Raw genomic sequence first — 27,729 nt, forward strand, 5'->3', positions numbered from 1 at the left:
GTGGGCCATGTTAGCCTCAAGAGAGGCCATTCCTGTTCAGCTGTCTTTGCAGCCTGGTGTATACCTATCTCTCTGTAAGAAGAGGAAGCACAGACATTTGAGACATGAGCATGTTGAAATAAACCTTGATACATGGATTAATGGTTACAGGGTAGGCTCAGGTGATAAAAGCAACCTTCATCATTATCTTAAAATTTATCACATTGTACCATCTTCTCTAATGTACATGTTCTGTTTGCATTTAAGTGTTTTATTTTTCTTTCAGGGAATAGAATTTCTTTAAAATACACTAGCTACCAACACACTGTGTCTCCATCTGCAAAAAGCAACCTGTTAATCAGATAAGAAAAAAAATGGGTAAAACACCACAGTTGATTGGTTGGTTGGTTGGTTGGTTTGGAGCATTTTTAAAATGTACAACTGGGAATTATTATTTCCTTTCTGCAGATTAGTAGCAATTACCTGACAGGCTATGCTAATCTCAAAGCAAGAGAGACATCACTGTCATGCACTAAGTGTAATTTTTGATATACATGCTCTCTGGGTATCTGCTTACTATTTGTCACTTACAGAATTAATCTTGGCTTCTGAGGTTGAGGTTTTAAAACAAACATGTATGTATATAATTCTGCAACCCCTTACTGAGCTACCATCAGCGGATAATTTTAGTTTTCAAAAATACATTTACTTTATTTTAGAACCTGTATTGTTGCTCAGAAAGTTGCAAACTAAGATATGCTTCAGAACCAGTTTATCTCAAGGACTGTCCAACAGAATGAGAGTTTTAATAATCAGAAAGCACTGCTAACTCTCCCCTTCCCCCTTGTTCTGGGAACTTCTCTAAAAGAAAAAAAATAAAGGGGGCTTAATGTGCTACCCATAAAATATACATTCCAATCAATCAAGGAAATGCATAAGTATTGCAAATGATGATCCAGAGACTGCCTAAAGATGGGAAAATGAGACTGAACCCAATAACTCAATCTGACTAGTTCCAGCCTGCCTGGTTTCTAACCTGCCTGCAGACACAGGCATGGGCAGGAGCAGGGGCAAGGGCAGGGACAGAAGCTGAGAAAGAAAAGAATGAAGTGTACAGAGAGTATAACAGGATCAAACTGCACTTTACTGCACGATATTACAGAACTGCAATCACAGAAGAGAAGGGGAATATCTGGCAAAAACTCAGAAAGTAGTAGTAAGAGAGTGTGCAGCATGAAACCAGTAGACAGATTTCCTACGGACTTAATCTCCAGACTTCAGCTGACCTTAAAGTCGGGGCTTCAAAAGGGCAGAGAGAGAGAGCGAGAGTGGAAGTCTCAGACTCAGGGCTAGAGACAAAGAGTTGGAGGAGACTGGATCTGTGTGTGATTTCTGCACACAGATGTAACACATTTGTAGTTAATCTGTGTGGCTGCAGACTTACAACTATGTTTGAAAACTATTTCAAACATGGTTACATCTTCAGAGTGGACAGGGATTTATTGCTGCAGCTACACTTGGAGGATGACCCTGCCCCAGCAAAGCCCAATTCTTTTCCCACTACATCCCTCACAAAGACTCCTCGTGGAGTAGGTCCTCTATCAGGCCTTTTTCCTGATGAAGCATTAACAGAGTTTGCCTCAACTGTGCACCAGTAACAAATTGTTTTCAAACTGCTCTGGGAGATGAGAGTGGCTGACATCCACCGCTGGCCGCAGGTCATTTTCTTAGCACAGACCTATCTTTAGGGACCATTTAACACTGTGTTTCAGCTCTCAGTCTTGAAGCTCTTCCTCTAACCCCTACCCCAGCGGCTGGATTGCCTCAATGCAGAGGGAGCTCAAAGTATTCCACATAAAAGAACCAGTCGGGTTTGGCTAGGTGATCACTCCCCGGGTGCAGGGACCGCCTGTAAGGCAGGGCAATAGGGCAAGGAAGGAACGGGGCCCATAGCTGGTGAGCACCAGACCATGCAGCCAAAGCAGCAAGATTCAGAGCCCACTATGTCCCTACTTAGTTCCTGTCCTCTGTTGCCAGTGGGAGCAAGGAGGGGGAGGATGCTCAGAAGGAGACAAACACTCCCCAATGGGGATTTCATCCTGCATAGCCCCCATGCGGAGCAGAGCTGGCCCTGGGGGACCCCAGCAGCTCTGCAGCCCCTCAAGAGGCTTCATGAGAGACAGATAGACTGGAGGGGCAAAGCCACAACAGAAGCTCAGAAAGACAGGAATGACAGCCAGAGTGGGTGAGAAGGGAGGTGGGAAAAGGGTCGAAAGAGACGGGATGCAGGGAGGCCTCCCGCCGAGATGCAGAAATGCAAAGAGGACGAGGGCAGTGGCCGGATGAGCCTAACACTTGAAGATCCTCTCACGAAGGATGAGGGCAGCTGACCCCACACCAGCGCAGCCAGCCTCTCCTAGCATCACAGGGAACGGTGGTGTCCCACTGGGGAACAGCAGGGATTCCGAGGGACACGCGCGGAGACGGGCGCTTGGCTGCACTCCCGCACGAAATAAAAAGAGAGTGTTGGGAGGGGGGGAAATGTGGCAGAGGGGGCGGCCCGGGAAGGGACGGGACAGGGTTCCCGCGGGGCACCGTGCGGAGAGCGAGCCGGGACGTGGGTGGGGGTGCGTGGGGCCGGGGCACGGCAGGACACGGCAGGACACGGCAGGGCAGGGCAGGGCAGGGCAGGGCTGCGCGGGGCCGCGCAGGAGCCCGCGGGGCGGCGGGCGCAGGTGGTGCCTCCGCCCGGATCGGCTCTACCTGCCGTGCCGGGGGACGCCGCCTCTCGATCCCCCCTCTCCCCTCGCCTTCCCGCTCGCCAGACCACGCCTCGGCTGAGTGTCAGGTCTGGGGCTCGCCGTGTTTGTTTGTTCGTTCTTCTGCGCTGCCGATGTCTTGGGGGGCTGAGGAGGAGGAGGAGAAGGAGGAGGGCGGGGAGGGGGAGGGGACTGGGGCTTGGGAGACGGCGGCTCCTCGGCCTCTCTTATTGCCGCTGAGTTGCGCTCCTCTTCCTCAGGCTGCGAGCAGGAGCCGCCCGGGCGCTTCCCCCTTCCCAGGCCGGCCGGGAGTCCCTGCGGCGGCAGCGCTCGCTCGTCCCCCGCCGGGGCAGGTGAGTGCGGGGCGCCGGGCACCGCTGGTACCGCGGGCACCGCCGCCCCGGGGCTCCGGCCCCGCGGGAGAGCAGGGCAGGCGGCGGGGACGCAGTTTGCCAAACTCCAGCGCCCGGCTGCTTCCCGCTCACGGCCGCTTTCCCTTCCTTATTTCCCCTCCGCAGAGCACCCCCGCCGCGTCTCCCGGAGCCCGCCCGGCAGAGCGCTCCCGAGGTGCCGGCAGCAGCCAGGATTTTTGTCTGTCTTGTTTGTGTGTTTGTTGGGTTTTGTTTTTGTTATTTTTTTTTCCCTCGTTTTCATTTGGCTTTCTAGTCTCGCTGGGAATGGCAGAGGCAGCGGCGCCTGGAGAAAGAACAAGTGTGGGGAAAGGGAGAGGGAGCCGGAGCTAAATGACAGGATGCGGGCGGCTTGAGGCACAGAGAGAAGCCAGCCTCCCTCTGCCCCCGGGACTGCCTTTGCGGACCGTGCTTTCTGCTCCTCACTCCGGTTGCAGGATTTAAGGAAGAGTTGTGCGTGGAGGGCATTTTTATTTTTTTCCTCCTTTCCCCTGAAGGGAAAATGGATTGGGGACTTCTCCTGCACTGTGCAGCCCTCACCTTCACCCTCGCCAGGGCTCTGCGGAGCGGTGAGTGTAACGTGGGACGTCGGGTCTCAGCTTGGGCGGCTGTGGGCGCGGGAGTGGGCGGTGGGAGCCGGGGGGCCGCGGGACCGGCACCAACGTGAGCCTGGTTGGGGGGAACTTTCTGCCGGAGGAGGGATGCGGCAGAGTCCTCACCCGAGGATCGCCCACCCTGGCATTGCCTTCCGATTTTATTTTCTGTTGTTTCGGGCTGTTGTATGAAGCAGACTGCTCATTCTCGTTGGATCAGGACAGCCAATTATCTTAATAATGTTCCGTCCCATAGGCAATTAAATGTCTCTCCTTTCGATATCTGAAAGATAATGAACACTTTAAAGGGAGGGCTTTCTCTCCCCTCCCCCCGCCCTGTCTATTTTCAAAGCGTAAAGTTTTAGATCGTGCCTCTTACTAGCTGTGTGTGTACCTGCGAGGAGTCTTCACATGGAGAGCTCTCTAGAGTACCCCTTTCCCAAGTCTGCATCTTACGTGCAACTTGCACTGTGCCAAGAGAGGAGCTGAGCTCCTCTGTGAAGGCTCACGACTCCTTTCCAAGAGAAGAAATCCCATAACAAATGAGTGATGTAGCTAGCTTACTGTCAAGCAGCCCTTGAAAACACAACTAATTAAAAGCAGCATGCTCCTCCTTCCCCGAACAATGCTAGGGCACTGCGAATATTTTACTGCATGATGCGTTTTTAAGGATGGTCTAATTGTGGGATTGCTTGACGTTTAGCTCTTGCACATGAAACAGCTCGTGCGAGTCTTCCTTTCCCGGCAAATCCTGAGCAATTATTATTAACTAATTATCAAATATTTACTTTTGCCTGACTTGATTTTCAATCTAAGTAATTAAAAGAAGAGAGCACCCTCCACTTATACTGGTATATTGTTTTAATAAGGGACCACAAGTGGAGTGTCAAGCAAGAAAGAGTATTAAAATCGCATGTTTTATGATGGAAGTTAATCTCTTTCCCAATATGTTTTGAAGAGGCTGCTTAATTTAATCAGCCAGTGCTGTGGCACAGGAGCAGAGGTGCTAGAGGCGTGCACCAAGCCTGAAGTGGGGATGCTCTGAGAGGTGCACTTTGCTCATCCCCCCAGGCCAGGTGAGGGGTGTGGGCAGCTGCCTCACATATAAACCCATACTGCTGCTAGTCCTGTACCTCTGAGGAGTGGGAGAGGGCCACTCCATGCTTTTGTTGATCATTTATCTCTATTAAAAGAAGGGGAGTAGAGCCAGTTGCTGGGCAGAAGCCTCCACTATGAGTGGTTATTGTGGTGGTCCTGTTGGAGTCACCAAGGCTATTAACCTCCCCTATAACCTACCAGACCTACTTATGCCACCTTCACCTACATGCAGTATTAGTGTCCACTAAATTAATTCGTTAACCTTATTTGGAACTAATGGTCCAAAGTCATTAGAAACTGTTCTTCTTAATCAAGTGTGAGAGAGATTGCACAGAGCCAGAGAGTCTAGCAGACCGCATTATCTTATTACACTGTCACTTTCCCAGAAATCGCAGATTAAGGAGCCCTGGTGGTAGTGAGTCCACCTCAGCGTCCTCTGAAGTGACTCTGTCAAGTGACTAGAAGCAGCACTGCTTTATTTCAGGCATTTAACAGATGCCAGACTCTGCCATGTTGTTTGCAGGGCTGGAGTGGGCTTAATGAGACAGGATCACTTTCCGAGTGTGCTTGCACAGGGACGAAAAGGCAAGATTCCCTGAGAGCCCCAGACAGCGGATTAGCAAGATCACCAGTGACAGCTTTTGAGCTTTGAGCTGCAGTTCCTTTTGTTCTGGTCAGAGGAAAACAGCCTGTTTTGCAAAGGCACAGCGGAAATATAATAAGATAGCCTTTCCCAGCAACATGCTTAGCAGTATCTGGCTTTTGACCATGTAGCTGAGTATGTATCATCCCCTTCTCTTCTAATTTATGGCAAATAATTTCTATAAAGAGTATTGCTTTATGCATTTTTGATGTGCGCTTTCTCATTCATTTCCATTTGACCTGTTTTTCCTACAATAAAATCCTGTACCCTTATAAATTCATGCTGAGAGCAAGGATTGCCATTTTGCTTTCACAAGGAATGTATTAGATAGAGCGCTGCAGCCTGTATATACCACTATTGGGATGTAATGATATATAGTCTTGCCTTTTAGTGGGGACATTCTTCTTGTCCATAGTTTACTGTCATGTTTTATTGCTCCAAATTAAAATCAATGTGTGGAGAATATTCTTCTTACCTGAAGGTCTGTTGAAAGAAATCCATAGTATTAAAAAAGTGATAACACAAACCTGCACTAGACAGTGGAGTGAGTGACTGTGTAGGTTGGATTTCTTGCCCCTTTTTATTTTTTCTATAAACCTTACAATGAAACCTTTACAATGCTGACCAGAGGAGCAAGATGCAGCACACCACACTTCAGTCACACTTGGTGATTCTTGAAACTTTTGCACCTATTTTCCTATTAGAAATAAATCTTTGTTTTTTGGGAGGGGAGGAAGGAATGGAAGAGACAGGAAGGGATGTTGTTCTGCTCCGTTACTTTGATGCAGTCTCCAAGCATGAACAAACTTCCTTGAAAGAATAAATAGTGGATGATTTCTGCTTCACTAGAGCTACTTTGTTCTCTGCTACCCTGGGTTTGAAGAGCACAGATAGTTTCAACCTGTCTAGATTTATGGACTGATAAAACAAAGGCAGGGCCTGCTGCGGATGAGCTTGGATCCACCAAGACAATCCCAGTGGTCAGTGACACAGACCAGGCTTATCCCACAGCTGGGCAGGGGGTCAAACGGCATCCCTTTACACCTCCTCCCAGCTTTTCTGAAAACTTCATACTTAAGAAGATTATACTTTTTAGAGTTAATTGTGTCCTATGTACTCTTCTGAGCCAACATTAACGCTCTATTGTGAAGGGTGCAGGGTTTTAACACTGTAAAGGGCACTGTTGGAGAGGAGGGATTTTTAAAACAGTATCCTTACTGTTTAGAAATGGGGTATCTTCTACTACATACTGCCTTAAGGATGGGGTTGGAGAAGGAAGCCTCTTCCTTTCGGTACAACATAGCAGAGATGCCTTTAAAGGCGTAAGGATGCAGCATAATTTTGCCTGTAGAAGGCTGCGGGCCCCGCAGCATTCCCACGGCAGCCAGCCGGTCTGCTTGGGGTGTGGGTGCTTGTTGGGGGCACTGAGACCAAGCCCATCTGTTTGCTTCCCCCTCGCAGATAAGTGCGGCGACACGATCAAAATTCTAAGCCCCGGGTACCTCACGTCTCCCGGCTACCCGCAGTCCTACCACCCGAGCCAGAAGTGCGAGTGGCTGATCCAGGCGCCGGAGCCGTACCAGCGCATCATGATCAACTTCAACCCGCACTTCGACCTGGAGGACCGCGACTGCAAGTGAGTGCGGAGCGCCAGGGCTCCACCTGCCGGCCGCCCGGGGCCGCGCCGCCCGCCCGCGCCCGCGGGGATCCCAGTCCTGGGGCCGGGCTGCGGCCGCTGGCGTTCCGAGAAGCGTCCTTCGGGGAGAGGGGGGGTGTGGGGTGTAAAAAAGATCTTTACAGCTTTCCCAGTGCGTTTGAGCCCGATGGGCTGTGAGCTGGTGGCGATCGGTGGTGATGCGCGGTATGGGGGTGCGGTCGGGGTGAGGCACCGTTTGTTGGCCTGCTTGCTTTTGTGAGTAAGTCTCTGGAGTTTGGAAAAGTAGTTCCTTTTCCTTTTGTGCCCCAGAGCTACGAACGGTCCATGGCAGAGACAGGCCATTTATAAATTGCCAAATCCTCTTAACGTAGGGTTAGTCTGGCATTTGCTCTCATGCTTTAAAGGGCAGTGGACTGTAGGACTGATAGTCATATTTCCCCCTTTCTGCCTTTGCTGCTGATTTATGGCCAGTAGCTCTTCTTTCCCCTTCTCCTGCTCTCCAGTAGCACCCTGAGAAGAAGAAGGGGAGAGCTGAGGCTGCCTTTGCTCCCTTGTCCTCTCATTCCCTCTGACTGTTCCAAAAGTGAGAAGGGGAATCAGAACCGCCCAGAAACTGTTCTCCACTTTCCCCAAAATCTGTAAACTACATAGCTTGCCCAAGGCAACACATGGTCAGATCATTCCCCTCTTCAACATGCCCTCTAAATTCAGCCTGCTTATTTCATGAAGAAAATATTTTAGTGATTCATTATTTAAATATTCCTTGAGTGTCGTATTTTTTTCATTCTCTTCTGATAACTGCAGTAGAGTTACTATTCATTAATGCTACTAGTCAAGATTTTCTCTGCATGTCAGAAAGATTAAACTCAATAGCCAGTGGTTTTTGCCATTTCTTGGGCGTATTCAGGATTTTGCAGGATTTAGTCCCATAAAATGATGTTTAGCTCATCAGGAGTGGTTGTAACAGACCATGAGATTAGAGTGTTGGATTTAGAGAAAGAGAGTAACTGTACTCAAGCACTTAATTTTTACCATGCACGTCTTTGTTCCTATTATTTAATAAATTGATTACTTAGATCACAATTACTGTTTTCTCTTAAAATGAAGTTCTTTAATGATGCAGTGTGGTGCTTAGTTGCTTTTTTGTTGTTTTTTTTTTTTTTTTATAACCATTTATACAGCCACATTTCACTACCATAGTTGAGTGATAATGCAGGAAAACCCTGTGCTCATAAAACTAAACTGATTCTTCGTTAAAATGAGGTTTTACTGTGGCATTGGAACTGCAGCTCATATTCACACCATATGTTCACATACTGACTTCCCATTCTTTAATTTTTAATGTCTTGTACTCGGGTAGTGATTCACTTCCCTGTGTCTTCTTGATACAGGTTTTGCTTTCATTCTGTGGGACGCTGCTAATTCTTTAAAATGTTTGTCACTCTTTGTCTCTTAGATAAAAACTGGAAAATTAAATGAAGTGTCAAATCCTTTTTCTCTCTTTCTAGAATGCATGTTTTTCCAGCTCTGTAAAACCAACATGGGCTTTGGCAGCAGTAAAATGGTGTACAGCATACAATTATTTGAAGAACAAGTAATCTTTGTGGCATAGTGTTGTGCTAAACAGTGTTAGACTGAGCTGAACTGGGTCCAGGGAAAGGATTGACTCCCTCCCTCTGTTGCTTCCTTCTCAATGTTCATTGTCCACTCTCCCCCCTGCATTATTTCTTCCTCTGAAATGGAGCCCAGTGCAGTAATGAGATGGTAGTGGGTGGAAGGAAGTCTGTACACAGGGTTGTTTGCATTGTCTTTGCAGTATGTGATGGTGATGACTTTACCATTATCTTAACTATGCTGAAATGCTGATTTTCTAGGCTATGCTAAACTACTCAGCTGCTACTTCACACACATTGAAAATTGTTCTTTTCAACTTAAGAGGGATTGTATTTGTGCAAAGAAAAAGCTTAGGACCCGAATAACAGAAAATTATTTCAGCACCAGGAATTTGTCAGCAATCTCCGTGGTCTGAAATTTCAGCATCTACTTACAAAATTCACATTCCTTGTACCAAATTCAGGATAAACCAGGAGATTGAAGCAATAAAATTATCACAAGATTTTTTGGTTTTGAGGCTAAGTACACTTTGTTTTTCTAATATGCTTAGTTTATTAGAAACTCAATCTGCAATCTAGAAATGTGTAATTTAGGTTACACTCTAGTTTATTGAAAAGTTTAGCACTGGAAATTAATAAACACTTAAATATGAAATGCAGATAGAAAATGAGAGATAAGGGAATTCGTGTCTGGGAACAAAAAATGTCCCATACAATTAGAGTAGACTAGAGAAGATTAGCTTGCTGGCCTAGCTCCCAAAATCCTCTTTATAATGCTGTTCATTGCATCTTGGACCTTAGTTAGAGTTGAAAACAACTTTAACAGGGACCCCCTGAGCCCAGGAAGGCAAACAATGTGACTTTGGAAAGGTTATCTTCTTGTTCCATAGTGCCAACAAGAAAATCAAGGGGCCTTATCTAACTTTTAAAAATATTACTCTATACAGAGGGCTAGATATATTGAAATGTAAAACTGGTGAAAGGCTGATTCTCTGAGGAGAGTCAAAAGCAGCACATTTAAACATTAGCTGTACTGAAGCTGTTCCCAGTTAGTCTCTTTGTATATTAAGGTTTGGAATTAATTTAAAAATATGCCCTTGATTTACCTACTTATTATGCCATGCTTTAATGAATAAGCATTTCTCAAATGACTGCTAATAAAATTCATATATGTATGTTTTTCTGACAATCAGAACCATTTGTTTTAAATTTCAAGTAAACATGGTGAAAATTCCTGTTTCTTTGGAGGCATTCCAAAGGACTGAACTTTCACGGTTTTGAAGAAAAAAGACACGCAAATAATTAAAAATATGTTCACACAAGCAAGGTTCAACTAATAGAAAATCTTTTAGACAGAACTACTGTACCAGCTTAATGGAAATACTGGGTTTTGACAGGAAGTATACAAATATGTCAACCACAGATTGTTATCAAGGACATATATAATGAAAAAATATGCAGTCTCTTTTTAACTTTTAACTCTGATGAGTGTTATGCCTCCTCTTGTGTAGGCCAAGACACGGAAATTATGGTTGTACTTTAAGAGAAAACTAGTTTTGGTTTGCCATTTTGCCTTTTCTCAAGTGAGCCCAAATAATAACCCTGCATTTTTGAAGTCAGGAACATGGTTAAAATGAATAGAAGAGACAAAACATATGGCCACATATTAGTTAAAACGCTCCAGTGTTTGTTGCATGTGGTAAATGCTTTTCAGCACTTAGTGCAAGCTGTACAAGTCTTGTGTTGCTGAAATATCCTACTGTGTAAATGTAGCCATCTTGAATCTAGTAAAACTTTATACCTAGATAATAAACAAGAATGTCACTGATACAGTACTTTGAATTTATGGAACTTTTCCGGTTTCCCAGCAATGCACACTATCAGCATGATAATTTATAATGGTTTGTGACAAATGTTGCTGAGCAAAGAGGTGTGTGGTTACATTCAGATCAGATGTCATTATCTAGGGAGCAATAAAAATTTCACAGACACTACGTTAAAAACATTTAGAAAATGAATGTGAAGCTTCAGAAGAAAAGGGCTTAAGAAATGTGGTGGGTTTGGTAGAGAAAGCCCAATAGTGGTTTCCTTACTGACAAATTATTGACTTTGTTGCCAGACTTGACTGTATTGCTTTACAAGGTTTTCGTAGATATGCCACATGGCACTATTGTTTTATTGGCCATCATTTACAGACATAGAGAATAAATATTATCCTCACTTAACACTTATGGATTATATACACAATGCTGTCAAATCGCTCAGAATGGAAAAATCGCCCATTTTGGAAACCTTCACGTTGTAGAAGGAAAGATGTCATAGATAATTATTCTTTATATTGCCTTTACCAGGGATTAGTTAGAGCGATGAGATTAGAGCTGTATAGAAATTGCAGTCAGCTACAGAATACAGAGCAAAAAATATCTGTTTGTTTATATAGAAGAAAATGGCTCCTGCAGATCCTTAAGTAAGAAAGAAAGCATAGGTATCCTACAGGGTGAAACTGTAGCCCCATGGAACTCCCACAGACCTTAATGATGTCAGAAATTCATCCATCCATTTTATTTCTAAATAATGTCAATGGATTTATGCTGCAAATCTGTAGGTATAACAAACTGAAGCTGGTAAAATAAACAGGAGCGAGCCAAGTCACGGCTCAGCCGTTCTTTAGTTCCTGCAAAGTTTAAGCTTTCATTTGCTTTTGTCTAAATCCTGGTTCTTATTCTTCCACACAGCTTTGTGCGGACTTTGTACCTCTCGTTTGTTCCTTTTGTGCAGGGGTGGTTCGAGCCCTTTGGGTTGAGCTGATGGGAGTAAGAGTGCACGTGTCCTTGTTGCCCGTCTGGAGAGCCACCCATAAAGGACACTGCTGGGACTTGCCTGTCCAAAGGTTTCTGCCATTAGTAGCACGCAATAGCTGCTTCCTGACTGCCCAGAGGTGCATCTGGAGCCTGCCCAGTCCTAAACTGCTCCCACAAACAGCACCAAGGACATCTCGGGCGTAATGGGGGGTCTGGGCCTAGTGTGACCCCACTGCCCTTGGAAGCAGTGGGAACTTTGCCCTCCACTTCCACAGAGCTATCTCCCATGATTCTTGAAGGCTGTGGAGAAGGGTGCAGCACAGGCCCTGTAGGATGGTTTGTGTCTGGATTAGTTGTTTGGATGGCAAATATCAGTCAGTGCTTCCTAATTCCCTCTCTCTCTGCTGCTGTTGAGTTCGGCAGGCAGAGAGGTGCCTGCAGGTGACAAGGCAGGGTAAGGGCTGGGCTGTCATAGGAGCAGAGTTGTTCAGGTCTGTGGGAGGCAGAGATGGTGTTTGCCCACGGTTGACTAGAGAGGTCTGAAGGAGCCAAGGCCTCTGAGCTTCCCAACAGAAATACAGCTTTAGTGACCTGACCCTGCTCCCCTAAGCATCAGCATGGGGCTTTTAGTGTATTTCAGCAGGATGAGGTACCTAAGAGAGGTGGGAATGCCCCTGCTTGCTCTGATCTGGATTAACTAAACCACCCAGCCCACACCTCTGGAGCCACCCCACCGCGGACACTGCTGCCCAGGCACAGGTAGGCAGAGGCATCTCTGTCGAAGCCATGAGGGGGACGTGGGCACTGACACCTTGGGAAGGTCGTACCTGGACCAGAGGGGCAACATCTCCACCCCTTTGCCTCCCTCAAAAATCTGTCCCTCAAAAGCTGTTTGGGGTTACTGAGAGGTTATTTGGAAGTACTAAGGGGATGAAGGGGACCATCCTTTATTCTGTCCCTAAACCAAGAAACAAGTGGTTTTGGTGTCGTCTGGGATGAGTTGTTGCAGTGGATTTAGGGGCCATGTGGTGTCTCATGTGTCTGGGCACACTTTGAGGGAATTTCTGTGCTTTATATAAAGCACACAAAATGCTTTCTCAGGGAGCATGCTGCTAGACCCAGACAGTCCTGCTGGTGACCACTGCTGTTCGGTACCCTCTGTAAGGCTGCAGTAAGCTGTGCCAAGGAAAGGAATTAACCCAGAGTCCGAGCAGGATCAGGGAAGCAGAAAACACTTGTTCTGCTCCAAAATCTTCTCCTTAACTTAAAGATTCTGGATTATGAAAATATATACAATGTTCTCTTTGCTATAAAATTCAGCATGTATTTGCATACGAGTATCAGATGCAAGCATCTGAAGAGAATGCTGTTATTTTATTGTGCTTTAGAGACTAAATAAGAGTTGAAACAAGTTGAAAATTATATTGTTTTTCTGATTATACAGTGTAATAAAAAGATTCCTTTGTGGTTTATCCAAGCAGTTAACTCTTGTAAAAGTCTCTATTGTCAAACTGTTTAACAATTCCTTCTTTTAGAGTAGTGGTTTGAGATTGAGTTTCCTCAGGAAAAGGTATTAGGAAATCCATGACCAAACCGCCTGGTCATAGCTAGAGAGTTTGTGCTGGCCTGTGTTTAGGGTTGAGGTGTTGGATGCAGAGCCCGATGTTGCACTCTATCTGTATGGGTACATTCCCTGGCACAGTGGAGCCTTGACTTGGGTCTCTTTACAGTAGCACACTAAAACTGTAAAACCAGTCACATGCAGGTGTTTCTATTAATCTGGACAGTTAAGTGAACTGTGAGGAGAATTCTGTCTAGATGCACTACAACCAGATGCCCTTCAGACAGGAAAAATTTGAGGGTCAAATATGGATTCCCTTAAGCCTAATCCTTCATCCTTTCTGTGGACAGAGATAAACAAACTCAGAACAGAGGTCTGAATCCTTTCTAAATTGAAACCCAGAGACATTGGCATTAGCCCCATGAAACTCACAACATGTTTTCAGTCAACCCCACACTGCTCTTCACCCTCCTTTCCTGCGCTAATCTAATTGAAACAAAAACCTATGTGTCTCCGAAAATTAGTTTCTTAATTATAGCTTATTGCAAGCTATAACATTGGATCATAATTTGATAATTATGATATATTTTTATACAGCTGATGCAAAACAAAATTCAATTATTTTCTTTCGTAATATTTCCAAAGAATGAAATTATATTTGAAAATTGGATATACATGCACTCACATGTATATGTCTATGCTTATATATCACACAGGACTACTTAGATATAGGTATATGTGTTACATGCACCTTTTTAGGACTGTGCCTATATACGTGTATTTGTGTCTGTGTTATAGATTTCTTAGTTTATGTAGAAGTTCCTAAAGTAAATCTACTAATTAAAGTGCTAATATCCATCTTAAGGCTGATAATTAGGTATAAAGAGAAAAAGAGACAGGATTAGTGTTCAGATCATGTTCCAAATGCCTCTTAATTGGGTGTTTGTAATCAATCCTGTTTGCAAGAGGCAGTGGTTTGGCAGAATAAAGAATGAAAAAGGCTTAGCCCTGCTATTTTCCTGTTAGTTGACTTGGCCATAGTATTTAGGTCAGGATCCAGTGTCAAACAAGGTAATTTTGTCAGCCTTAGCAATCCTCACAAAACGTAAAAAAATCTTCTCTAATGATATATTTTCAAGCTAAAAACTCTCTCAAGCTAGAGAGCTATTTTTATCCAGAATCTTAAAAATTGTTTTCAAGTGAACCACAGGAAAGACTTTGTTCTCCTGGCTTCTGTCCACCACTGACTTCTGAAACCATGTCTGAGTTCACTGTGGGTCTTTCATCGCATTGACCTTGGCACTTTTCTCACCAAGCCACAGTTTTCCATCATAAAACCACACAGCTTGGTATAATGATTATTTCTTTATCCTGAGTAACCAAACAATTTTTTAAACAGGGTGACAGATTTCCCTCTTACGCTGTGGGAAGCAAGCACCTGGCCATTTCCAAATAGACTTTTAATGAACTTCCTGAAGGAGATTCGAGAGAAGTTTAATAAGTCACCTGCCAACTTTCTGGGAGCATAGGTCATTTGCTTTTCTGTTGGAATTCACAAAAATGTGAGAATAACCCCCTTCCTAAGTCCTAAACTTCCATGGAGGAAGTTGATTTTCATGGGCAATATCAAAGGTTTTTAAAAACGTAACCTCAAAAATCAAATTTCTGATTGTTTTTTACACATCAGTACTGTGAAACTCTGTGATCCACAGAGCTGGTTAAGAACCATGTGAGCTTTATAGTAATATATTTAAACAGGGACAGATTGTGCATATTTAGACTCATCTTGCATGTTAATATCATTACAAGCATTTTACGTAATGCTATAAAATGAAGAATTTAGATGGCTCAAAAGGACCATTGAGAAAATATCTCCATATGTGGAAGAGACACCCATTTAATGTGATGATTTTCTCCAGAAGAAACTATGCATATCCCAGAAGCACAATAACCAGCTGTTGTACAGGAGAAACTGGGCGTTTGTCTGCTGCCTTCCATGCTGACGTGGAGTTGCAGTGGCCACATGTCCCATGTCTCCCCTAAACACAGATGGGCTGAGCCTCACACTGAACGAGAGCCTGGGTTAATCTCTTCCTTACACTCCCAGCAGCTTGGGTTCCATTGCACACTTGTGCTGTGGGCTGCTCTGTGCCCCCATGTGAAGACACAGCCATCAGAGCTGTGGGGTGGGACAGGGATTGGAGCACCCCACAGCAGGTAGGGGCACGCACTGACCTTGCAGCTCAGCCCTTTCCTGGAGCCATATCCTGCTTCTTTTCATCTTTGAAAAGAAGATACAGGTAGTTCTTTTTCTTTTTTTTTTTCCTTTGAACACTCCTTATTAAATTGGAAGTTGGTAACCTAGAGATAACTAGAGAGGTCTGTTCACACCCGAGTGATTATTCTGCCTCAAGCTTTGAGAAATGCTCCCTCACAGCCAAAGTTTTGCTCATTCACATAAACAGTCACGCTGAAGTCAATTAAAACAACAGACTCACTTTGTGCAGGACTAATAGCTAGGACATACATATCTGGCACTACACAAATTAATAATTGCTTTTTAGAACAGTGGTTTTCAGATGCTTGCAGAGTAATTTACAATACAGTGGAAGATTTAGTTTCATACTTTTTTGTCTCCTCAATTCATAAATCACCATAAATAGGTTATCAGTTCTTCTGCAGCTCTTAGCTCTTAATAGTGAAGGTTTGGGACAAGTTGCTAAGTGCGTGAGTGAGAATCAAAGTTTGCCTTATTGTAGGATCTTGTGCCAATCTATCATTAAGCCAGACAACTTCTACCGACTTTCTTCTGATGTATTCATCTGTAACAAGGGAAGCAGATCAGCAATTTAGAAAAGCTTTAGCTTGATCACCATGCAGAACTGTAGGCTATGCTGCCTATTTCCATAGCGATCACACCACTTTGCCAGATGCAAAATGAGAGGCTTACATCCCTCATGCTAAAAACCCTTCTTAGAGGAAATCCTAGGCTGTCGCTTCATTTGAGTAGCTTTAACTAAGTCTAGAAAAATATGCAAAGGTAGTTCTTAAATAAAAACTCTTTTTTTATTCTGTGTCACAGCCATGTCCATAATCTGTTTTGGAGACAGAGGCATAAGATGTATTAGCATGGCAGGCATATGTTCTGATTGCTGAGTGCTTTTTGACATTCCCAGAAAACCCCTGAGACTCTGTGTCACAGTTCTATAAACTTTATCTATTTGTATATTCATATCCGGGCTTAAATCCAAAACTTCTTTGCATGCATTTAAAGCAGACAGTTTAGGTTCATCTCCTTGTGTTTCAGATGGCAAGCAGTTAAATCAGGTACACGTTTTAACCACTCCACATAGTCTAACATTCTGATGCATTTCAGATCTTTCCAATGTGTTTTGATAGCACATAGGCTATATACTGTAGGTATATAAAAAAGAGACAGGACCACATTGAGCTGTGAAGCAAGTGAACACAGCTCACTGATGCCAGTAGAGTTGCACCTGCTAACAGCTCAACACAAAATACCATAAACATATCATAATGTTCCTTGCTGGTTTCCATTTTCATTTATCCTCCACAGCTATACCACATAATGGCCTTCCAACAGTATAATAGTCATCTTTATCTCATTTCTCTGACATAATTTTCAAGCTCCTTATTACTGTTGAACAGTGTAGCTAATAGTGCCCAAATTGCTTCTCATTCTTCTCATTATAGTATGTCATTATTCAAAAAACCAATGCTCTTCGTTCTTTCCCACACAAATAGCTCTCTCCCAAACTAAACTTAAAACTTACTTCCAAGAGCCAGTGCCATGTTTCCCAGGTAATTAGGCTCCTTCTACTGTCTATTACATTTATACTTTGGACATTTTTACACTTTTTAATTATTGTACCTGTGTACTCCTTGAGACTTGAATCTTTGTTGTCTAAGCCTAGTCTTCATGCACTGATTTTTGAACCAATTTAATGATTTGAATTAAGGTTTTGTTTGTGTATAGTTAAAACAATTCAACACACACTGGGGAACACATATATTCTAGTATAAAGATGTCTTATGTCAGTGCTTTTGCACAATAAGCCTTGCTAGTATCAGCAGTTTGTGGAAAGGACTGTATACTGCTCTATCTATAATGGTTTCTAAACCGGAATAGTTACAGTAGCTGTAAAAACTTATGTATAGACCTACTTCTCTGTGACATAACTACTCAAAAATGCTAGTAGAGGGGTTTGGATACTGTAATACCTAAATTAATTCGATTGCCTTACTGACTGCAAGTTGCAAAGTGCAAAACAGATGTATATATAGATGTGCATATTGGGGGATTTAGTGACACATCAATTTTCTCCCAGCTTTTGTTCTTTGTACAAAACCTTAGCCGAAGTGTCTAACCGAAGCAGTTCCTCTGCGTGCTGTAACTTATGCTTTCCAGGAAGGCTTTTTTTTGAACTTGAATTACCAGGCAGCCACATAAATTACTGTGGTGTGACCTTCAAGCACCTCGCTTACTCCATGGAAATTATCTGTATGCACATTCTCACTCTGTGATCTTCCCTATGACATGCAAGGTTCTTAGTTATTCCTCCCCCCACCCTTGAAATTACAAAGTAAAAACACGTTCATAGATGTAGCCGCAGATCAGCTGATGCTCTGAAATCAAACTCTGAGGGCTCTGAAAATAAATATCTGATTACTAGGTAACTTTTGCATGGCCCCATATGCTCAGCATAGAAAATGAAATATATCCTTCCATTCTGCATCCCAGCTTCAGCTCTTTCTCATCTGAAAGATACCAGATATTTTTTATTTAAATATGTGAAGAAAGGAAGGTGTTTTTTCATGGGTCATATTCTTAATTTGTCTAAAGATCATTCCATTGAAATTAGTGGAGCCCCAGTAATTTACATCAACTGAATGAGGAGCTGACTCTACATTTCTACAGTTCCCTAGAAATTCTCAGAAGAAAGGCCAGTATTGTAGCTGAACACATGATAATTCAGAGTGAAGTTCAGTTAAAGTTTTGCTGTTCAGCAAGACTGGACTTTAATACTTAGGCAGAATGGGTAGGAGCTTCTTAAAAATCGGTGGAATGAAGTAATTCTGTCCTTCTTTCCACTAACAGCTTTAAAGAAGTACACAGGATTGGGTGCTATGGTACTGTGGCTCTTTACAGTGCTAACTCTCTCCTACTGCTTGATCTTGGGACAGTCAATCATCATCTTTGTGTCTTGATTTCCTTAAAGAGGATAATATTTCTCTGGTTTTCAAATATGTGAGGACGTGGTTATTAGTGTTTGCAAAATCCTTGGAGACTGCTGGGTGGAAATGTAGTGCAGTATAATAGTTATTTGCCATTGTTTTGCATTGTTCATCTTCTAACTGTTAATTTTTTTTTAACAAAATGCTGCTATATAAGAATGCATGTGGCAATCTTTTTACTTTCAGAGAGTAGCGTTATCCAAACAAAAATAAAGAATGGGACTCACGCTCACAAGAGAGACTTTATCTGTGATGAGAAGAATCTATAACAGACACGACACTAACTCAAAACTGTGCACCAAACAGCATCCAAATGCAAGCAATTTCAGATGTGTGCATATTGTCAGTACAAAACCAGGCCATTCTGCAAATGCAGAGTCCCCCAAGGAGCAGTGAACCTAGCAGCAGCAACACTAATGGCTGTCTTCTCATGTGCAGCGAGGGAAAGCAGCACTTTAGAGCCGCCTTGGGCAGCTGTTAAGTTATTCATTCTTAACTTACTTCTATAAAACTGTTACTGGGTGGAAGCAGATGACACAAAGATATGGACCTGTACAGTCTACTGTGGGGGGAGCATTCCCTATCCTTGCACATAGGGTGAAATTCTGACTTCCTTCAAGTCGATGACAAAATTTTGCCTCAGTATTGCTTGGACTGAAAAAAAATATACTAGGCTTCACAAAACCCTTTTTTGAAGAGCACTTTTCTAGTGCCAGTGCCTCTCACAGGATTTTTCTCAGTTTGGACGTTACTTTCCCTCCAATGCACACAGATCATGTAGAGGAGCAAACAGGCCCATGTGTTTTCAAACGTGTTTGTACTGCTAGAATAACAATGAAATAAATAAATAAATAAATAAATAAATAAATAAATAGATAGATAGATAGATAATCCCAACCAAACAAAACCAAAAGCAACCAAATGAAAAACACAACAATTTTCTGTTGTTGGAGTACATGTAATGCGTGACGTACTGTGCCAGGTCATCTAATGCGTGACGTACTGTGCTAGGTCATCTACCTTGTTTCTTAACCTCCTTTCAGAACATTTCAGGCTGGTTTATGGTTTGTTTGTTCCACCTGATGTCTGCTCCTTACCTATTTCCTCTCTGTAGCTGATGTGAAAATTCACACTCTCCTGAGTAAGACACAGGAGTTTTTTTCTCAATATTGCCAACTCAAAGATTTGGACATCATAAGTCAAGCTTTGAAAAATTGTGAAACTTTCTAAAAATCCCCATGTCTAAAAAATTACTATGGATTTCTGTTTCATTTTTTACCTAGTATATTTTGGGGGATTTCCGCTGTGATAATAGCCAGAAAGTTCCGCTGCCCTAAATGAGGAGTTTGGCAATACCATGATATCAGCGGCTGATGCTTTAAAATCTGCAACCAAGTTTCATGATACTCACGCTAAAAATAATGAGAGATTGTGTTAGATTCTTGCTAAAGTCCCAGCTTCCTGATGCTGTTTCTGTTCTCAGTCATAGCCTTGAAATTCTCACTCAAGGGATAGACTTACAGAAGAATAATAGAATCAAAGGAAATTGAAGTATTAATTTATATTGATTTCACTGCATGGCTATGTTTCTTCACCCCTCACTGTATGATCAAAACTTCCAGAAGGCAAAATTCAACCCAGAAAAAAACAAGAACACATCCTGAGAACCTCATCCTTTTCTCTGAGAACACATAAAATAGCATTAGGAGTCCTATTGTTATGGAGGCTACACATTTGCTTGACTTCAAAGCTAACTTACACCAATGAGACGTAATTTGATTAAATGCCATTAAACACAAGGACAGGTCTCAGGAAGACCCTCATCTGCAAATTGCTGGCATGGCTGGGACAAAGATCACACTGGCTTCTCCAGAGTCCTTACACTGTTCCATGGCTGTCCTCTGGCAGTCTTGCTGGAGATAAACGGGGTGGACTGACACAGAAAAACTTGTTTATGCCACATTCTTTTATGTGTTGAGCAGGCTTATGTTTTCAGGGGACCGTTCTCATTCAGATATAAAAAAAAATACGAGGCAAAGTAGATAACACTGACATTAATGAACCCGTCCTGCACCTAACTATACCATTCTTTTGTCTGCATGTTTCTAGTGAAGTCAATGAAGTTGTGACTGACCAATTTGTATTTTCTTTATGGTTTGGATCCTTCCCTGCTGCAGTTACAATAGTTGCAGTGGGTCTAGTCTGATGTGCACAAGCTACGAAGTGGACGCATAGCTTTAAACTCAGTGGCTGTTGTGAGGACAAAACTAATTTTTGAAATGTTTTTATAAACTGAAGGAAATTTTAATGTCTTTTTTCTGTTATTACTTTACAATAATAATCCCAAACTGACATGGGACCTATTACTCAGTGAGTACTGGCCCCTTGGAAAGTTTCAACTTGTCAAGTTTAGCCATTTTTTGAACGCACAGAGGAAGTCATTAAGGCACATCAGGCTGCTGATTGCTATTAAACTCTGCAGAGAGTTCTGTGCAAAAATCAATGCCATAACAGGGCTGTAAGAATCTAAGAGGCGGGAAAAGCATTTCTTTATCCTCTGGCAACTCAAAAATGGATTAAAAGACTTTGTGAAACCTAAAAAAAATACCCCTATGAGCTAAATGTAAACCTCTGTGACAAACTAATACAGCTCAGAAAGCTCCAAATGTGAAAATGGGTTTATAATGTAACTGTCACTGCTGTAACCTCAACTGTATGTTTCTGTGCTGGAGAAATCTCACACATCTGCACGTATGCGCATGCACATGCTTATTTATTGTATCCCAAGGAACACCTTTTTTGCTGTATTGACACAAAAGAACCTGGAGGGAGAATGCCTTTTAGTAAAGTATGATCTTATATAGCTTTTGCCAGGAAAGTACTACAAGAATTTTCCAGATGAGTTCCATCTCGGCATCGGCGAAAGTGTTATTTAGATGACTGGCGGGTTTTGACTGTGAGGAAACTGCACTGAAAAATGCAACACAGTTGCAACAATTGCTACCAGTCAAAGACTTTTGTAGAAAAAAATCTTTTTTGTGGGAAAAGCTAGTTTAAATGATATTAGGAAGTTTTGTTGTAAACATGTACTATATAAATCAGGCAAAGTCCATTGTCTGACTCTGAGGCCAACTATCACAGAATGCTTTAAATTCCAACTGTCCAGTTCTCTTCCCCCAGAAAGAAAAAAGGGGGGGCATTCAGTTCAATTTTTGGCATGAATTTCATTCAATTTTTGATGATAAAATTATGAAGCATCTTTTCAATTTGATTTTTAATTTTTTCTATGAAAATAAAATTTTACTGAGTTGTACTAAGTTTGTTTCACTCTATCATAGGAACATTTGTGTTGGAAGGGGCCTCAGGAGATCACCTTGTCTAACTTACTAATCAAAGAAATTGCACTTTATATAGTACAGAAGCTAAAATGAAGCAATCCATGTAAACCAAAGAAGATCCAGTTGTGGTGTTTCAGAACCTTTATTTCATGGCCTGCCCCAGGCTTTCTGCTCAAGTAAATACTGGTTTGTCACCAGCTATGCTTATTAATTTTAACATTTTAGATTTTATGTTTTTATTGAAAAGAAGTTTCTCTTCTGTTTTTCCTTTTTAAAATACATGGAAGTACCATTTAGGGTTGACCCCACCCAGGAGGAGGGCTGAGGGTTAGGGCCACAAGCATGTCCCTACCATGGTGGTTGCAGAACCCCACTGGGTCATTGTCTGCCCCCTCAGCTAAGCCCAGAAAAGACTTTTTCAAAGAAAGAGCGTGCAGATGAGCCACCTCAGCATTAAGGCTCAGGGCAGGCAGTACTTAGGACCAAAATAGCCAGCTTTGGTCCAGGTGGAGGCAAGTTTTGCCCAAAACTCACCAAGGCTGCAGCTGTTTCACAGTTTCCACCCTTCCTGAGGAGTCACCGCTGTGCATCCATCCACGGCAGAGCATAGAGCATGCGGTTGTGGCTGCAGCCAGCATGGCAAACCCTCCCAAAGTATCTGGGCCCAAGACTGAGGTCTACAGAAAAATATCAAAAATAGGCTTTCTGTTAAGGACTACATTAAACACAGTCAGTGAAAAAACTCTTAACAAGTGAGTTCTTAAGGCCTGTTCTGGTGCATATGGTCTGGTCCGACTGCAGCGATGGGGACTGTTTCCCCAGCATGGTGCTGAGGAAGGAGGCTCCTATACTCTCATAATAGCAGGGGGAAATCCACTTTTCTTGCATGGATAATTTAGAAGTTATGAATCACCCTGTTGTTTTTATTTCAGCAGAGTACAGACAAGAGTTGTGTAAAATGAGGCTGCTGCCTGTCTGTCAGGCAGCTGTAGTTTTTTACCCTGCAGCCTCTTTTAATGTTCATTCTTGGCAAATTCTGAAGAGAAGCAGTCACAACTGTGCACTCAGACGTTAGAGCAGATCTCATACCCTAGTCATTGAGCCGAGGACTTCACTCATGCATCGTCCCGTGTTTGATGGAGCCATTAAGTACCCTGACCCAGTAACCAGAAAACTGAATTGGTGTCTAAGTTAAAAGGTACTCTAAAAATATGCTCTTGAATCATCTGTTTTTGAAAAGAGATTAATATTTCCTTGCAGTGTATCTACTTTTCCCAGGTGTTAAATAGACCATTTGCTGTCTGCTGGTCTTTAGGATTTTTTAAAGTAGGTGTTAAAGGCTATTCCAGACTAGCTCTACAGGGTTTTAAGGCATGAGAGACAGTTACCTGCAGAAAAATGCCAATCTCTCTCAAATAATTAGCAATTATCTGTCAAAAAAGCTTCTGAGCCGACCACAGTAAGAAAAATACTTTTCATCTTCGGCTTTTTTTGTCTCCCTCCTTCCCCCTCCTCTTCGCCTCCCTCCCACCTTTCCCCTAGCATTTTCTGAGCAGCCTTTGCCAAAGGAAACACTGATGAAAGTAACTTTCAGTGGCTGAGCAGTTCCCTCTGACACCTCCTCCCTGTTCACCCCCGAGATTACAACAGACATCTGCCTTTGTACACACCATGTCAGCATCCAGCAGAGACATTTTATGTCCTTTGTTTCTCCAAAGTAAATAAGAGCAGCACAGCCGATGCAAACTGACTGTAGACATCCCATTGCTAATAACGGAGCTACGCTGGTAATTGCTAATAATGATGCAGTGTTTCAGCATGGGAACACTCTTCTAGCTGTAATGTGGACAGGGCCTGAATAAAGTGACACAGATGGTAACATTATTGCATATTTCTTTGTAGTGGAAGTTTAAATTTTACTGGGGGGGGAACATTTCTACATTTTGTTCCAATTATTTCTTTAATATTAGTCGCCCTGGTATGCTTGATCTGTGAACTGTGTCAGTGCCACCTAAGGAAATATCAAGAGGAGTCCACAAAGTGAGGAGAAGCAATTGTTTCCACTTAGCAAAGGAAGCACTTAGATGCTGTTTGACAGAATTGCATTTGCCTCCTTTGGCAAGGATGACCCATTTTGATCACACGCAACAGCCAAACAACAGCCAATTTGCAATAAATCAGACAGTAAACATTTCTGTAGCTGCTAGACTGATTCTGGAGTCCTCTCTCATGAACCAGAGCTCTCACATCTGTACCTCAATTGTCCGGGAGTGCTTCACTGCCTCTTTGCAGGCTACAAACAGCAGGAACACATGCGCTGTGGGCCAGCTCCTGGGTTTCAGCTTCCTTTGATGCGTGCAAAGTACGTGCTCCTCTGGGAATGCCCGACATCCTCCGTGCTTACGTGCACAACCACTTCAGCACCCTGGTGAGTCAAAACCAGGGAAGCACACACTGCTACTTTGGCCTGACTGCAACACGTTTCCTTTGAAAGGTGTTTGGAAAGCTGTGGCAGCATGTCAAAGATAAGAGAGGCAGGAATTGGTTGTATTTGCCAAGCGCCTGTCTTTGTTGGCTCTGTCCGCGAGAGCAGATACCCTTGCTTTTGAACTCTCCGAACTTGCTGCATGTTCATCCACAAAAACTGCTAGCTCACCCAGACCTGGAGTGTCAGGACCAGTTGTCCTTCCTGCAAGATTAGGTCATATCATTATATCAAAGTCCTATTATGCCATTTTACACCACGTGGATGCAACAACCAGCCAAGTTTCTAGTCCCAAGCACAGGTGTCTAGTAACTGTATGATGCATACATGAAAAGTAAAGCCATAAGCCAAACTCATAAGCAAAATTTCCTCTTTCCCCAGCATTATACATTTCTCATCCACCCTTATAGCTGCATTTCTAATTTAAATTTCAGAAGAGTGCTGCTAATGTCTGAAAATATCCTGCCTGTCATTCCTTTGCAACTTTTTCTCTTCATCTGGCAGTTCAAAACTGCTGTTAATAATGCCGTGTTGAACAGTTGAGAAAGAGCTATCTACCAGAGAGGCTTCTTCCTGACAAAAGGAGTGCAGCCCAGTATTAATTTACTTGTAGAGGGAACATGTAGCAGAAAGCATTGTTGGCATGTGGGTAGGAAATAAACACAGGGTATTTACTGCAGAGCTGCTGTGTAGCTGGTAGTCCAAGGCATGAGCAGGAGTGATAAGTAAGTGTCATTTAAAAATTAGTATGAAAAAAATAGTGAGAAAGGACCGAAAGAGCACATAATGTCACCTAATTCATCCTTCCAAAAACTTGATGTCTTCTCTAAACTGGATATGTGGGCTTCTCCTGCGGCTTATAGAGGAAAAATAAATCCCACCTTAAGACTGATCACCAGGATAAATCATTCTTTCCAGGTGCCTTTATCTCTCTCCCCAGACTACCAAGGGAAAACTAGCTCAAAGTATCTCCCAGGGTTTTAGACAACTATTGTAAGGTGAAATAAATTCCATGCAAAATCCTCAGAAATGTCTGCCCAAAGTGGACAGGAAAGCTGGCAGACTTAGATAGCTGCTGGAGCTCGTTCCTGTCGTGGCAGACACAGAGCTGATTGCCATGGTTGGTACAGGATTGCCCATGTCAATAAGGTAAAAAAAATCTTGCAACTGTTTGGAATTTTTTTGTCATGTCACAGGCTTAATGTACAACAAGCTGTATAATTGGTTTACAAGTGAAAATTAAAACAGAAAATGAGCACAAGACCTATGTGTTCTGCTCATGTAAAAGTAAACATTTTCTTCAAGAACTGAAACTGTTGTGTTAAAATATATTACATGTTGATGTACTTAGTAGTGTCAAATTGTGTTTACTTAGGCAGTGCTACCTGCAGCTTCTGTGGCTTGGCTCAAAGCCTTTTTGCGTGTTGGTAGGGCAGGCTGACAGACCTGTGCTCACTGATCTGTAGCATTCAGTCACTCCTACAGAGCACATGCACCACAAGAGCCCACTGGTCAGCAGTTAGAGATCTTCTGTAGCAAAGATATTTGATAGGACACGGTGATATGAGCAACATCCCTGAAGTGGAAGAGAATGGAAAGGAAAATACCAGAGTCCAAGTGCACACAACACACACTGCCTAATTCAGCAAATGCCACTTGTTCACTTGAGCTTCCTCATTCTTCTCTCAGCACACACTAAGTCCTGTTTAACATATGCTTGAATCCTGCTTAATATTACGTAGGCAGCAGGTGCTTACAATTAGGCACATGCTTAGTAATGTGCCTGAATTAAGGCCCAAAATATTCCTGTTTCAACACACGAGCTGTTTCTATTAAGATGGAGCACTGCACGCTAAGATTTGTAATCAGTACAGACCACACCACATGGACAACAAAGCACTAGGAAATGCTTCTGTTCCAAAGGCTGCTCACGTGCATCCATTTGGGTCTGAGCTCAAAACTTGCTTATTCAGGGTCAAAGCCATGACTGTCTTAGATCAATTTATGAAGCCCAAATCCTGAAGTTCCTCTTGCTGCAAAACTCCCACAGACTTGAAACATGCAAACTGGATGCAGTTCATGGACTCCTGGCAGATTGTCAGGGCAGTGTCCTTAAGTTTATGATATATTACTAAATTGTAGTAAATTTGTAACTGAACTGTACAGTGGTTCTGCAGTTTAAAATTCAGGAAAAATAGAGGACCTGCATTTTCTCTTACAATCTGATTTGTTGTCTCTACCTTATGTAACTAAAACAGGGTGGACTGAAGCAGCAATAGGTTAAGCAACAATGATGCTAGTAATTTCTTTTGCTGAGGCTTTAGCCAGGCTAAGGACACAATGCTAATCTAGGGTTGTTTCTCTTTTTCCTTAAATAATATTTTTATTGAGCAAGAAGCGGATGTCAGAATAGCCTTTTGATCAGCTAAAAACAACAATGTCTCTAAGGGAATCTTTCCTGTTTACTGTATGCTGCTGCATTTGAAAAATGCTAGTCTACAGTAGAGCGAGACTCCTTAACATACGAGAAGCAGGGCAAAACAGGATGAGGCCAAAATGGGAACTGTATATCACAGGAACTTGGAAGGACAGGAAGTTACAAAACAAGTAGAAATTCTTGATTAAAAGTATAATTGTACCAGCTTGTGCAAGAGGATAATGACTTTCAAATGTCAGCCTTTGTGCCTGTTCATAATGATAAAGCTATTAAACCATATGTACTGTTCTTAATTCCATTTCTCATGGCAAGTCATTTAGGATCCATAACTATTCTGTCCACTAAAATCTAAAGTATTTCTTCAGCATCATATTCAAACAGTAGATTAAAAGGAGTGCTAACTAGAGCAGTGCCAGCCAGGACTGCTGCACGGTAGTTTAAATCATGTTGGAGATTCTGTTATAAGCCCTTGCTTTCAAGGATTTAAATAACAGCTATAAAAATTCACTCCCAGGATAAAAGTCAGCCAATGAGTGCATATTTAAACCCAATTTTTTTAAACTAAAAAGGCATCATTTTTATAGTTTATAAGTTTTATGTATAAAAAGGAATAAGCTCTTAGACCATTTTTTTGTGGATCTGTGACTGAAAAGTAAATTCACTTCAAAAATTAACTCAATAAAAAATTAACCCTTAAAGCAGTCAATGGTTTTGTTATTTCAGAAAATCAGTTATAGTAGAGACAAAACCAAGTTACTAGTTTTAAAACTAGTGCTGCGCAGTTCAGCTTGGTCCAGCTCTGGGTTGCTAGTGGAAAAATCCCATTTGCTTCAATGATAATCAGATCAAATTGTAACTTCCTCCTCAGGAAGTTGGAGTCTGGAAGAAAAGCTATGAGCTCAGTTCGTCAATCACAATGCCTGGTAAAATTTTTCAAATGTTAGTAAAGTTGACTCCAAAGGGAGCAAGACAAATCCTGTACTGGTGTCACTATGGGTGCTTCAGCCTTCCCCAGCATTTCGGTCACTGTCAGTGCTTAGATCCCAGGCCGTGGGATGGTGTTGCTTCCAGACCAAAGCTGGTAATGACACGTTTCATA

The 27,729-nt window shown here is 42.7% G+C and overlaps 1 protein-coding gene across 5 annotated transcripts in view; it reads left to right on the plus strand.

Moving 5' to 3' along the window:
• The first annotated feature begins 2,982 nt into the window (after positions 1–2,982).
• Positions 2,983–27,729, plus strand: part of NRP1 (neuropilin 1) — a 114,557-nt gene continuing 89,810 nt past the window's right edge. For 4 of the 5 annotated variants that reach the window (XM_027717333.2, XM_027717335.2, XM_039380635.1 and 1 more), the window contains exons 1-3: positions 2,983–3,091; positions 3,257–3,717; positions 6,944–7,118. In XM_027717333.2, the coding sequence (XP_027573134.1) occupies positions 3,651–3,717; positions 6,944–7,118 (242 nt within the window). In that variant the 5' untranslated portion in view covers positions 2,983–3,091; positions 3,257–3,650. The remainder of the gene's footprint in view (positions 3,092–3,256; positions 3,718–6,943; positions 7,119–27,729) is intronic. The other variant, XM_039380634.1, reaches the window with a different exon arrangement.

Source organism: Pipra filicauda, unplaced genomic scaffold, assembly GCF_003945595.2.
Source record: "Pipra filicauda isolate LSUMZ 115617 unplaced genomic scaffold, ASM394559v2 scaffold1_size10287979_pilon, whole genome shotgun sequence".
Taxonomy (NCBI): Eukaryota; Metazoa; Chordata; class Aves; order Passeriformes; family Pipridae; genus Pipra; species Pipra filicauda.